Consider the following 13,851-nt stretch of genomic DNA (forward strand, 5'->3'; position numbering starts at 1 on the left):
CACACGCACCGGCGCCCCGCCTGCCACGGCCTCGGGCTCCGCGCCCTCAGCCCTTCCGCGGGCGGCTTCGCGCGGCCCGAGGGCCCGGGGTGCGCGTGACTGCGGTCTGCGGGGCGAAGGGCGTGCCTCCCGCGGCCGAGGGCGCGGAACAGGGACGCCCCGGCCTCGGGGCCGCCGCTCGCATTTCCCTTCGTGGTCGCGAACGCCGCCCGCCCGCCCGCCGGGGAGGCGCCCGCGCCCGGCGCGATGGGTGCCAACGAGGACCAGGAGGTGAGTCCGCCCTGCACGCCCCTTTCCGCGCGCAGGCGCGGTGCCCGGCCCGAGGGAGCGTGGCTGCCTCCCCGCGCCCGGACGAACGGCCCCGCACGTGCCCTCGCCCCCACGGCGGACAGAGCGCGGCTGATGCCCTCGGCTGACCGGTGCCCTGCGAGCCCGGCCGGACGCGCGCCGCCTCTTGCCGCCCCATGCCCCGCAGGTTTCCGTCTGGTCGGCCCGGGGTCGCCCTGTCTCCCCGGCGGCGGGGATTCGTGTCCTGGGTCCGCACCGTTGACGCTTGTGACCTGAGTTGTGCCTGATGGAGCCCGATCGCCTCTGACTCACACCCACGGGCGTGTGGTAGAGTTCAATCCCTGATGGAGGGAAACATGACGCTGGTGTCCCCGGTGTCTGGCCGGTTCTTGGCTGGAATTGTCCATCTGGCAGTTGTGGGTTCTGAGCACACACCCCGTTGAAGGGGATGCTCCGTGTCATCGGCGGGGGGGGGGGGGGGGAGGGGGGAGGGCGGGGGAGGGGGCCTTCTGATTTTGTGACGGGGCGGATGGAGAGAGGTCTACGGAGGCGAGAGCGGCTGTCCCGGCGCGGCAGTCAGGACCGATCGGAGTTTCCGAAACAACCGGGAGCCCCTGTTCGTTCAGAACCCGGTGGAGGAGAGTTAGCGCCTGTGCCGATGGAGGCCATGGAGCCTGTGGATCGCTAGCCAGTGGGCGCCTGCGTCCTTGCTGAGATATTCTTGCCAGGGGAGCCTCTAAGCCAGCGGTTCTCAACCTTCCTGATGCCGCGACCCTTTAATCCAGTTCCTCATGTTGTGGTGACCCCCAATTTCATTGTCACAAATTGAACATAATTAAAGCATAGTGATTAATCACAAAAACAATATGTAATTATATATGTGTTTTCCGATGGTCTTAGATGACCCCTGTGAAAGGGTCGTTCGACCCACAGGTTGAGCACCGCTGCTCTAAGCCAAGGCATGGAGAGTTCTCACTGGGAAGCATGGAGCGCAGGGTGTGATGTTGCTCCAGGTCTGGCCCGTGGGCCATTCGGTGGGTTTATTTGAGCCTTTCTCGGTGTCCATTTTTTTAAGATTCCCCTGGGTTCATGTGTTTGTGGGCGGATGACACGCCTGTCTGTGTCCTGTTTCCCAGGGGTGGGGCACAGTCCTCTGCAGTTAGATTTACGGTCAGCTAACCCTGGCCGGCCGTGGCTCTAGTCTATGCAGTGCCGTTGGCCTTTCGCCCTCGGAGGACTTTACCCTCCCCAGTGTCACCCTGCCAGCTTGTCTGGCAAGGACTGTCTGAATTTTCGTCCTGCCACCTGCCTGATTCGCCGTCCCATCGAATTGTCACCCGCTAAGTTGGCAAGGCTGCCCTCAGCCGTCATGCCTGTCCAGGTCAGTAGTGGAAATATAGAAAGGCTGAACGATCCACGGAGTAGCACTATATTTTGAGTACGTTTGTTTCAATCTAATCTGAGTGGGGGTTTTTTGTTGTTATTATTACTGATATTTAGGGAGAAAAAGTGGGGAGGGAGAGAGAGAAAGAAACATCAATGTGAGACGCATTGGTTGGCTGCCTCCCACTTGCGCCCCGGCTGGGGACGGACCTGAGACCTGGGCATCGAACCCACCACCACCTTGTGGCGTACGGGACGATGCTCCAACCCACGGAGCCGCACTGGCCAGGGTGCCGCTCAGTTATTCTTGACTTTAGTTTGAATTTCTGTGAAAGTAGCAAGAGAAATTGTGGGGCCTTCCTGTAATCAGGTGACCTCTCTAGGAAGGGCTGTTGACATAGACGTTGTTTTTCACATGCTTGCTAGGTCTTAGGAATGACTTCTTACTCTCAAAACACTTTCTTTAGCCCTAGCCGGTTTGGCTCAGTGGATAGAGCGTCGGCCTGTGGACTGAAGAGTCCCAGGTTTGATTCTGGCCAGGGGCACATGCCCGGGTTGCAGTCTCGATCCCCCCTGCCAACCCCCCGTAGGGGATGTGCAGGAGGCAGCCGATCGATGATTCTCTCTCATCATTGATGTTTCTATCTCTCTAGCTCTTTCCCTTCCTCTCTGAAATCAATAATTTTAAAAAAACCCACTTTCTTTAATAACCTGTTCTAAAATGTTGTCCACATAGATCAGATCCGCCCATCTTTAGTTTGTAGAATTCATGACTTGCGTGTTTTTTAAACTAAAATATGTATCAAGTGCAGTCTCTCCTTGCTTCTCAAGTGTTCACCAGTAATCATAACAGCAGCGAGTCTCCTCCTCTAAGCCACACGGTCCTAAGACATATTTCCAGGCAGGGATTACTCTTACTACCCTTTTTCCCATCTTGGGTAGGTCTTTGCCAACCTTTTTATGTCCTTAAATGTTTTACTGTTCTTCTTACTGTCCTTCAGTGTTTTTACAAGTTGTGTATCATTCTGTGGGGAGGGTCACAAGTATAAAATGTGTAAGTAAAGCTTTTTCATGCTCTTTCTGTCCAAGCTACTCTGGCAGAGTGATGAAGGCACGTGCTCTGGGGTTGCTTTAAACCTAATCTTATCCCCCACCCCCGTTTGGAAGGGGAAAATAGTGAAATTTTCTTCACAGGACTGATGTGAGACTTAAGTGAGGTAACACACTGTCAAATGCTTCGCAGTGCCTGGCACATAGTTTTGAAGGATTAGTATCAGTATTATTGTGTTGTGTTGGTATGTCCATCTACACTAATACAAGAGAAAGATGCAAATTGACCGTCACTTTGTGACACCCACCAGCCAATCAGGAGTGAGTATGCAAATTAACCAACAAAGATGGTGGGTTAATTTGCATGTGTAGGCGCCAAGTGACTGGGGGTGGGGTGGGAACATCCCCAGGACACAGGCACTCTGAGCTGGCAGCGGCCAGGGGCAGGGTGGGAATGTCCCCCGCAGTGAGCGAGCAGACAGCAGGGCCCTGCTTGTCCCTGGCCGTGGCAGTGAGGGGCAAGCAGTCCCCTGCAAGGCCCCCACAGAGAGCAGACACCAGGGCCTGCAGTGGCATCAAGCAGGCAGGTCCACAGAGAGCAGAGAATCATGGGGAGCAGGCCTAAGCCGTCAGTAGGACATCCCCTGAGGGCTCCCAGATTGGAGAGGGTGCAGGTCGGGCTGAGGGACCCACCCCTCACCCCCACCCCCACCCCCACCCCTATGCACATATTTTGTGCAACGGGCCCCTAGTCCTATCTAATAAAAGAGAAACATGGTAATTAGTGTACAACCGCTACCCTTCCCATTGGCTAATCAGGGCGATATGCAAATTAACTGCCAGCCAAGATGGCGGCTGGCAGCCAGGCAGCTGGAAGCGAACATGAGGCTTGCTTGGTTCAGTGACGGAGGACTCCAACGTTCCCCACCTGCCTTGCTAGCCTCTGAGCTTGCAGTTTGAAACATTGTAACAAATATAGAAGCTAAACAAAACCCCAGAAACCTGCTTTCAGCCGGCCGGGATCTCAGAGCTGGAGTTATACATTGTTTCGATTATAGAACCCAAACAAACCAGATACCTGCTTTCAGCAGCAGAGGCCTCAGAGCTGGAGCCAGAGCTAAAGCTGGCCCAGAATAAAAAAGAAAAAAGAAAAAAAGGAGCAGTTGGGAGCTTCAGTCACCCGCCAGCCTGAAAACAGCCCTCAGCCCCTCACCCAGACTGGCCAGGCACCCCAGTGGGGACCCCCACCCTGAAGGGTGTGTGACCAGCTGCAAACAGCCATCATCCCCTCATCCAGGCTGGCCTGGCTCCCCAGTGGGGACCCCCACCCTGAAGGGTGTGTGACCAGCTGCAAACAGCCATCATCCCCTCATCCAGGCTGGCCAGGAACCCCAGTGGGGACCCCCACCCTGATCCAGGACACCCTTCAGGGCAAACCAGCCAGCCCCACCCATGCACCACGCCTCTATCCTATATAGTAAAAGGGTACTATGCCTCCCAGCACCGGGATCAGCGTGACAGGGGGCAGCGCCCAAACCCCCTGATCGCCCTGCGGCTCTGTGTGTGACAGGGGGCGGGGCCACAACCTCCCTATCCGCCCTGCTCTGTTTGTGACAGGGGAAGGCGCCCCAACCCCCTGATCAGCCCTGCGGCTCTGTGTGTGACAGGGTGCGGCACCCCAACCCCCCACCACGGGCCCTGCTCTGTGTGTGATGGGGTAGAGCCATAACCTCCCCATCGGCCCTGCCCTGAGTGTGACAGGGTGCAGCACCCCAACCCCCTGATCCGCCCTGCTCTGTGTGTGACAGGGGGCGGTGCCCCAACTCCCCTATCAGCCCTACTCTGTGAGTGACGGGGGGGGATCTCCTCAACCCCCTGATGGGCCCTGCTCTGTGCATGACAGGGGAGAGCTCCCCAACCCCCTGATCGACCCTGCTCTGTGTGTGACAGGGTACGGAGCCCCAACCCCCCTGATGGGCCCTGCTCTGTGCGTGACAGGGGGCAGTGCCCCAACCCCCTGATTGGCCCTGCTCTGTGCGTGACAGGGGGTGGCGCTGCAACCTCCCCATCGACCCTGCCTTGAGTGTGACAGGGGGCGGTGCCCCAACCCCCCAATCGGCCCTACCCTGACCGTGACTGAGGGTGGCATCACAACCTCCCAGTCCACCCTGCTCTGTGCATGACAGGGGGTGGCGCCCCAACTCCCCAATCGGCCCTGCTCTGAGCCCGACCAGGGGCTGCACCTAGGGATTGGGCCTGCCCTCTGTCACCCGGGAGCAGGCCTAAGCCAGCAGGGCGTTATCTCCCGAGGGGTCCCAGACTGCGAGAGGGCACAGGCCGGGCTGAGGGACCCCCCCTTTCCCCCCCGAGTGCACAAATTTTTGTGCACCGGGCCTCTAGTGTATATTATAAACATCTAAGACCAAATACGTTAGTCAACTTTTACATAGTGAAGTGGGCTTGAATCAGACCCTCTATTTCTAACCCATTTGTACCACTAAACAAAATGCACCTGATTCATTTCTTTCAGATGGAACTGGAAGCATTACGTTCTATATATGAAGGAGATGAAAGTTTCCGGGAATTAAGTCCAGTTTCATTTCAATATAGGGTAAGACATGACATGAGTAGGAGCATTTACTACTTTACTAAAGGTTGCTATAAATGCTGATTTTGTTTTTAAATTTAGTGGTTTGGATTTATCATGTTTTTGGATTTTCTAAAGCATTTAAATGAAGACACATCACCATGACATCAATTATTTATTTAGTTAGTTAGTTAAAGCCTCTCCTGAGGATATTTTTTTCATTGATTTTTAGAGAAAGTGGAAGGGAGGGGGTGAGAGAGAGAGAGAGAGAGGCATCAATTGGTTGCCTCCAGCATGCTCCCTAGTGAGGGGGTGGCACGTGAGGGAGGATATCGAACCTGCAACCCAGGTACATGCCCTTGACCAGGAATCGAACCCATGACCTTTGGTGTGCAGGCTGATGCTCTAACCACTGACCTGACCATGAGCATTGGAAGGGATTCATTCTAAAGATCATAATTAAATATTCTGTCTTTGCATCATTTTTTACAAGCCTGAGAGTTCCCTTTTCTTCAGATAGGTGAAAATGGTGATCCCAAAGCCTTCCTCATAGAGGTTTCCTGGACAGAAACATATCCCCAGACCCCTCCAATCATATCCATGAACGCTTTCTTCAACAACACCATGTGAGTAGGGTTTTATTTTCATTGGGGTTTTTTTACACTCTTGCTTTTCTGCTAGCAATGTATTTCTTGTGCATTCCAGATCCTCAGCCGTGAAGGAGAGCATATTAGCCAAGTTACAGGAAGCGGTGGAAGCCAACCTCGGCACTGCCATGACCTACACGCTGTTCGAGTACGCCAAGGACAACAAGGAGCAGTTCATGGAGAATCACCATCCCGTGAACTCTGCGGTGAGTGTGCCGTTTGTTTTTGCCACATTTTCTTATTGTTTCGATTTCACTGTTAGTTAATTTGAACTAGTTTTTTAATTGGAAAGAGATGGTTGGTTTAAAGTGAATTATAGCTGAGTTAAATAAGAGCAATGAATTTTAGATTTCTTAGCTTCCATGTAACTTTAAAAATTTTACTCTCCAGATTTTACCCTTCCTATAAGACTAGAATACTTCATGTACCCACCAAAACGGATATTGTAGAATCCATATTTTCAAGTTTATTTCCTCATAAAACTCAGAAAGGGGGTTTCTTACGTAGAGCTAAAATATGTATGACATTCTTTATGAGGATTATTTCATTGTAAGTGGTCTTGCCACCGGTCAGTTTGAAGGTGTAGCAGTTTAAGGAGACTTTATTATATGGAAAAAGTATACATTTTTTTCTAGAATTACGTTAGGGAAGAAGCATCTTTGATGACCATGAGCATCTGTGTATTAGCCCCTTTACACCACGTCCTGCACTAAAAAATGTGGTCAGTGCTGAGTTTTGTCCGTGAACCAAGCTGTACACTGACAGCAAAGGCCACGTCCTGTACTTGAGCGGTTCTGGGTTCCACGTGCCCAGCAGAGCACAGAACACTGAGAGACAACTGGAGAAGCAGTTTGCCCAGCTGTATTTTAAATATTTCCTTCATTTCAGGGAAGTAGGATATTCTTAAGTATTTTTCTAAAGACTTATTTAAATTTCCAAATAATAGCAAATTAACTAAATTGTAAAATTTCCATGGAACTTCAGAGCTTCTGTATAATGCTGGTGTCAGATCTTCTTGCTGAGGGTCCTGGTTGCAACAGTTGCACTAGTATTGTGCCCATCAGTATGCATTCTAGTGAATCCAGTACACTAAGTTCACCTGTACTAATAAACGAATCTAACAGTGGAGGTTTCTTTTACTTCACAAGTCTAAAAATTATTAACCTGTTTCAGGATGTAGCCATATTTTGTGTAATTCAATAAGCTTAAGACATGGGTCTAAGAATTCTTTTTTTCCCCTAGACATCCATAAGCAATATCCTCTCAGTTGAAACTCCTAATGTAGCCCCATCCAGTAAGAAAAAAGACAAGAAGGAACAGCTTACAAAAGCCCAGAAACGCAAGCTGGCAGATAAAACAGGTTTGTGTTTGTGTTTTCTTTTTATGACATAAAGGAATGGGTTGCTTTTTATTGCGCTGTAGGTGCTTAATAACTATGTTTCCATTTAGAGGATTAGTCTCCACTCTTTATTCTGGGGACAGTTGGATCAGAGACTGTCAGGGCACAGATGTGTATTGAAAATACTTTCTCCTTCCCCATAAGAGAGAGCCATGTGAGAAGAAGGTAGATGAGCGGCAAAGTAACTATAAATCAGTCCTGACTTTCAGGAGCATTAGAACAGCATACGGGCCCTAGCTGGTTTGGCTCAGTGGATAGAGCATCAGCCTACGGACTGAAAGGTCCCAGGTTCAATTCCAGTCAGGGGCACTTGCCCAGGTTGCAGGCTCAATCCCCAATAGGGGGCATGCAGGAGGCAGCCAATCAATGATTCTCTGTCATCATTGATGTTTTTATCTCTCTCTCCTCCTCCCTTCCTCTCTGAAATCAATAAAAACATATGTTAAAAAAAAAGAATAGCATACAAGTGTGTGTCCCACTTGTACCCTCTCTGTCATGTGTGGGATTTTCCTGTTTGTTTACCTCTATGTCAGATATGTGTATTATGGAAAACTTCTTGAAATACAGCTTTCATATGAAATGAAGTCTGGTACACCATTTGATCTTAGCACAATAAATACTTTAATGTTTTTGTCTATAGTTGACTTACTTATACAACAGCAATGAAATTTAAGAATGGAATTCCTGTCCTGCCTGGTTTGGCTCAGTGGATAGAGCTTCGGGTTCAAATCCAATCAAGGGCACATACCTCAGTTGCAGGCTCGATCCCCAGCCCCAGTTGGGGCGCGTGCAGGAGGCAGCCAACTGATGTGTCTCTCTCACATGGATGTTTCTCTCTCTCTGTCGCTCCCCCTCCCACTCTCTCTAAAAAATCAATGGAAACATATCCTTGGGTGAGGATTAGCAACAGCAGCAAAAAGGTGGAATTCTGTGTGTCTTAAACCAGAGTCATTTCAGGTGGACCTTTAGAAGGGTATTGTAAACCCCAGCTTATATCAGCAATAATGTTTTACCCTTTTCTTTAACCTGAAAATTGGCAAATTATATCAACCTGTAAATCTTTTCCTAGTTAAATAGAGTGATATTACCGTGTGTGCTTGTACACATTTATATACATGTACACGTGTGTGCATATATTTACGTCTTTATGTGTGTGTTACTGGTGCGAGGTTACAGCTGCTCTTTATTGAGAACTGACCCTTTTACTTTGGTGATAAAGTTTAAAATAGTGTCTTTTTTAAAATACAGTGCTGGTAGTTTTCTGGTTATCTATGTTTTGTTTAATGTCTGTGGCAGAATAAAAAGATAGCAATCTGTATTAACCCTCAAAATACAGTTTTGAAATTGTAATGGTTTGTGAAATAAAGTCTGGGAATCCATTATGTATACCAAAGTCAAAGCAGCATAAATACAGCATCAACCACTAAAGCAGTAAGTTGTTAGCTGTAACAGCCTGGTTTCTAGAACTTGGGTTCATCACTTTTTGGAATGTTTAGCATCTGTGTCAGTCAGTTCATTACCTGTTGCTTTCATACATGATGACCTCAGTCACTCCCTTTTCTTACTGTACCCCTACCTCCATCTCCTTGATGGTGCCTGCCTAAAGCCATTATCTCCCTGTGATTACAGCACAGGGGCTGTGGCTTGGAGCTCACATTCTAAATAGAGCTGTAATGGGACAGCCATGGCTGGCACTGTGAGTGAGTTTTGGTTCCCACGCCTGGTGAGCTGCCTCCATTCCCTCCTAACCAGGAATCAGGGGGGATAAGACTCTTCTTGGCATGAAGGAGAAAAGAACCATTAGCATCTAAAATTGAGCTCCAGTAATATTGCTTCTCTCCTGTAATATCAAAGGCTTGCTTTCTGTTTCCCTTGCTATAAAATTAATGTGCTTGTTTCAAATACAGATTTTTATACATTTTCTAAAATGAGACATACAAATATATCAAGCATAAAGGAAATCAAGCCATTTTAAATTGAAAAATGTTTAAGTGTATCTATTTATTAAACCACTAGAGTCCCGGTGCATGAAAATTCATGCACTGGAGGGGGGTCCCTCAGCCCAACCTGTCCCCTCTCACAGCCCGGGAGCCCTCAGGGGTGGGAGGCGACCTGGCGATCGGGGGAAGGCAATGCCCCATCACACCTCTGCTGCTGCCACGGCCGGCAGCGCAAGCCTCGCTGGCCCCGGTTACCTGAGCCTTGGGCGGCCCTGGGAAGCAGGGGGGTGAGGAGACTGGGGGACTCCAGAGGCAGGCGGGCGGCAAGGTCGGGCCTGCCTGAGGGCGCCTGCCACCCTGGCGGGGCTGAGGGGACTGGGCACCGCCATCTTGTGGCTGTGGGTGCTGCCATCTTTGAGGGCTGGGCAGTAATTGGCATATTCCCTCCTTATTGGTTGTGGGTGCCGCCATCTTTGTGACAGTGTGAGGGTCAATTAGCATATTCCCTCTTTATTAGATAGAATTCTTTAAATTTGAATATTTTATTAAAGGAATGAAATTCTTTTACTTTATATATTGTAAATTCTTATATAAAAGTCCAGCCTGCTTTCAGCACTCCCAACAGATTAAAGCCCTGTTAAAAAATGTCAGATTAAGTGGTGACCATTTTATCAGGACACAGGAGTTGGTAAGTTGACCAGGCCTCCTCTTAATCTTGAGCCAAACGTTTGTCTGTGAGGCCTCTTGCCTTGAGCCCAGCTTCCTGGAGTGAAGCACTGCACATGGGACAGTAGCGACACAGCTTCTCGCGGAGCTACGCCGTGCCCTGTGAAAGCAGCGGGTTCTCTGAGCAAGTCCTTGGAGCTGACAGGTGGATGGGTTTCTCTTCCTGGCATTACCCGCTCACCTCCGTACTTTTCCCCGAGACCAGGTTTTGTCTAGAATGAAATTAGGGGACTGGCAGAGGACACGCCTGAAGCTCTCGGCTGTGCGCCCAGGAAACTGCTTCCAGGCACAGTAACGATACTTAAACTTCATCTGCTGTGCAGAATGGGGTCTACCTCCTATGTATTCGAATATTCACTTAAAAATCACTGATTGGTCTTAGAAACAAAGTTCCTGTTTTTTCTCCTCTAGATCACAAAGGGGAGCTCCCTCGAGGCTGGAACTGGGTGGACGTGGTGAAGGTACACAATCCTTACTTCCCGCCTCACGCCCTATGGCATTGCCATCAGTACTGACGCTTTCTCTCCCGTTTTCTCCCCCCGCCTCTGGGTTTCCCTGGGACGTCTGTTTCCTCTCCTACACTCAGCATGTAAGTATTTGTAACTGCAATGAGGTATGATGTTTGTGTACGTGCACCACAGAAAGGGCTTGCTTAACTATGACTCTAATTAATGACGATATGGAAACTGAAGAAACACATCACAGGAAGATATGCTTTGATTTCTTAGGAGAAATTAGGCATTTTACTTAGGTCAGACCGTAGTTGTAGTTTCCTATCGTTATCAAGAAAGGTTTTCTGTTTTTGTTGTTTTAAATTGTTTACTTCCATTTTGAATTTTTCTGCCAACTACTCTCAGTATTTTTCTTGCACGAATTTGTAGCTTCAAATGTATTAAACTGATACCTAACACAGTGCCAGTCTTGTCAGACTTAACTAATATGATCCAAGGAGAGTTAAAGATAGTGTTTTAGTGAGGACCTAATGGGCATATTCTTACAGTTTATTTTAAAGTCAGCTGTTTGGGCCATGGGATGCCTTTTCCATAAAAACTGTTTAAAATAATCTTTGTGCTTCTAGTATGTAATACAAACATAGGGGGTGGAAGCTGGAGGTGGTTTAAGTTCCCAAACCTTGCTGTCTCTGGTTCCAGGAGCTGTAAATGCTTACCTTTGATATGAAGTGGAAATAACTCAATATGATAGCTTAAACTTGTTGAATATTTCTTTTATCTTTTTTCATAGTTAAGCAAAAGTGGCACTAAAGATGATGAATAGCACTTGGAATTGGAAACAAGGGAAGAGCATCCTTAAAAAGTAAACTGGGTTCAAACTCGTCACTCTTTTCTGGCATTGAGGTGGCTTTTTATAAAACAATTTTTTTGTATGTTTCTTACATAAAAATGTTTTCAGCTGAAAGTTCATGAAGAGATTTGGTTGTATTAAATTATTTTCACAAACTTGCCTTAATAAAAGGTGAAATGTTACTGTTTAATATACTTTGGAAGCCTTTTGAGCGTTGTCAGTGGAATAAGGGGAATAATAAGGAATCAGTGTTAACTTATATGATCTTATTCTAATGGATGTGATTACTTTTTTTTTTAAAGACTTTTCCAAAACTCCTGTCCCAGGGAATAGAGCACTGAGTGAACAATTATTCTGAAGCATGATCCAGATTCATAAGCTTCTCCTCTTAATCAAGTGTTCATCTCTTCTTTCTCCCCATTACTGAGGCATAACTTGCTTCAGAAAAACTTAAATCCTGGTATTTGAGCTTTACACATAATATTCTTTGTAATGCCTCCCAACCCCACCCCAGGGTGAACTGCTTCCCTGTAATAAGTGAATATTGGTTTATGCTTTTCTCTCAGTTTGGGTCATGATGTTTGATCATGAGAGCTTTCCATGGTGTGTGGAAGAGGAGAATATAAAAACGGATCTGTCTCATACATCAGACAGCATCTGAACAGAAGTGCTGGTTCCAATTTAAACGTTTCTCTTCATTGCACTACCAAGACAGGAGTACAAGATGCCTTAATCTTTAATTTTTGTATTGTTGGAGCCAGTGGTCTTAATAAATTCCTGTTTATCTGCTATCGTATATCTTTTGTTGTTTGGTAACTGAGGTCTTGTAAATTACTTAGCATACAACCACGTTCCATGTTTTGTTCCAAGTGTTCAAATGCATTTCTCACCCCGAGCATCGTCGTAATAATAGAAGTGTTTCAAATGCTGAACTGTAGTACATGCTTGATTTTTTTTTAATCATTAAAAGAGGAAACCGTTAGTGCAATTTTTCCAGGGGGTTGCTGATGCCTTTGTGCGTTTTACAGTGATTCTGTTTCTGCTCCCAGCTTTAAAAATACTTAGGGCTGCTGCTGCAGGGTCCCAAAAAGACGTTGCTGGTTCCTCAGCTGCACTGTGCGGTGTGGGTCTGCGTTGTTGAAGAACAGTTATGGTTTTCAAAAGTTTCCTTAGCATAAGAGCAGTCTGAGTTGTGTTCATGGTTTTTACTGAGCTAACACTGGCTTCAGTTAAATTATGAAGTAATTATAATTATGGTGAAGAAATTTAACCTCATTTTTAAAAGCTGAGTAGCATTTTATTTCTTGAAACTAGAGGCCCAGTGCACAATTTGCGCACAGGTGGGGTCCCTCAGGATGGCCTGTGGGGATTGGGCCCCAGATTGCGCCCCCATTCTCGCAGCCCCGCAGCCCTACCTGGCACCCCGCCCGGCTCCATCAGCACCTGGGAGCCAGGCAGCAGCCCCGCCCCCCATCACCGCCACTGGTTGCCATCTGCGGGGCGATTGGTCAGGGTCAAGCCCCTGCCACCGCTGCTGCTGGTTGACATCTGCTGAGCAATTGGCAGGGCAGTTGGGCCCCCGCTCACACCCGCCTTGGCCTGGCACCGCCCACTCACCTGCTCCACCATCCCGCCCTGGTCCGGCTCTCGTTGAGGCCCATCGGGGTTCTCAGCACCTCCACTGCCGCCCACACCGACCCCTGGTGGTCAGCCACATCATAGCGAGCAGTCGAACTCCCAAGGGGACAATTTGCATATTGGGCTTTTATATAGAGGTAATATGATAGAAACATTAAAATTCAGGGCTACTGAAATATGCCGACTTTGTTTTGGGGTTGTGTTCGTACTTTTTTATTGTGTTGATTTGTCTGTTGTTTTTAAAGAAGCTACTACATCTGCTAGTGGAAGAAAAGCCTTTGTTTTGCTCCGAAGAGTCTGAAACTGTTCAAGCTTATCACGGTTCATAGATTACAAAGAATAACGCTAGTAAAATGCCAATGAACTATTTTTACTCTTTTTATATGACATGTACAGATTCCGGGAGGCAATGGTGGCAGTGTGCCTCTTACCTCCTTATGTGACTCTTGAACATTCTCTCATCAATAGTGCCATCACTGTTCAACACTCCCAGTATATTTTCTCAAACTGTTTACTTAAAGTTGTATGGAATGGCATAATTAATAAGCAATAAAATCTGGACTACACACAATGGTGTTTCTACGTTTTATTTCAAATGACTAGAGGGAGAATTGTTGATTTTATAAACGTGCATAGTCTTAGAGTGCAAAGTGTACCCTCCTACTAGAAACTGTTCAAGCTATTGGATTAAAAAAATGTTTTTTAAATGAGCTGATGGGAAGGTAAGGAGTACCCAGTCTAAAACATTACGTGAAAGCTGGACCCTTGAGGTTAAGGACAGCTTTTTATTTTCAAGCTTCAGGGGCCCAGAGGCAGGAGGTGAAGTCCAGGGTTAGTCGGGGGTGAGGGATCACACATACACCACCCCTCCCTGCTTGAGGCTGAGCACTG

General features: G+C 47.9%; 1 protein-coding gene across 8 annotated transcripts; it reads left to right on the plus strand.

The window, feature by feature from the left end:
* The first annotated feature begins 23 nt into the window (after nt 1-23).
* On the plus strand, nt 24-13,531 carry RWDD4 (RWD domain containing 4). Of its 8 annotated transcripts, XM_059685728.1 has the most exons (9): nt 24-270; nt 5,252-5,332; nt 5,825-5,934; nt 6,014-6,161; nt 7,198-7,315; nt 10,432-10,481; nt 10,607-10,633; nt 11,263-11,334; nt 11,889-13,531. In XM_059685728.1, exons 1-8 carry the CDS (start codon nt 247-249, stop codon nt 11,293-11,295), a joined length of 591 nt encoding a protein of 196 aa, XP_059541711.1. In that variant the 5' UTR covers nt 24-246; the 3' UTR covers nt 11,296-11,334; nt 11,889-13,531. The 8 variants fall into 8 exon arrangements, 6 of the variants coding, with proteins under 6 accessions (XP_059541711.1, XP_059541710.1, XP_059541712.1 ...); XR_009451432.1 differs by having other exon boundaries at nt 10,432-10,609; XM_059685727.1 differs by having other exon boundaries at nt 11,263-13,531.
* Nucleotides 13,532-13,851: the final 320 nt, after the last annotated feature.

The sequence above is a fragment of the Myotis daubentonii genome, chromosome 2 (assembly GCF_963259705.1).
Source record: "Myotis daubentonii chromosome 2, mMyoDau2.1, whole genome shotgun sequence".
NCBI lineage: Eukaryota > Metazoa > Chordata > Mammalia > Chiroptera > Vespertilionidae > Myotis > Myotis daubentonii.

Excerpts from the sequence above, each read along its gene's own strand:
- RWDD4 (XM_059685727.1), top strand. The coding sequence starts at position 247 with ATGGGTGCCAACGAGGACCAGGAG. Across the intron at positions 5,333-5,824 it reads CAGTTTCATTTCAATATAGG|ATAGGTGAAAATGGTGATCC; the intron begins GTAAGACATGAC and ends CCTTTTCTTCAG. Across the intron at positions 10,482-10,606 it reads ACTGGGTGGACGTGGTGAAG|CATGTAAGTATTTGTAACTG; the intron begins GTACACAATCCT and ends TCCTACACTCAG.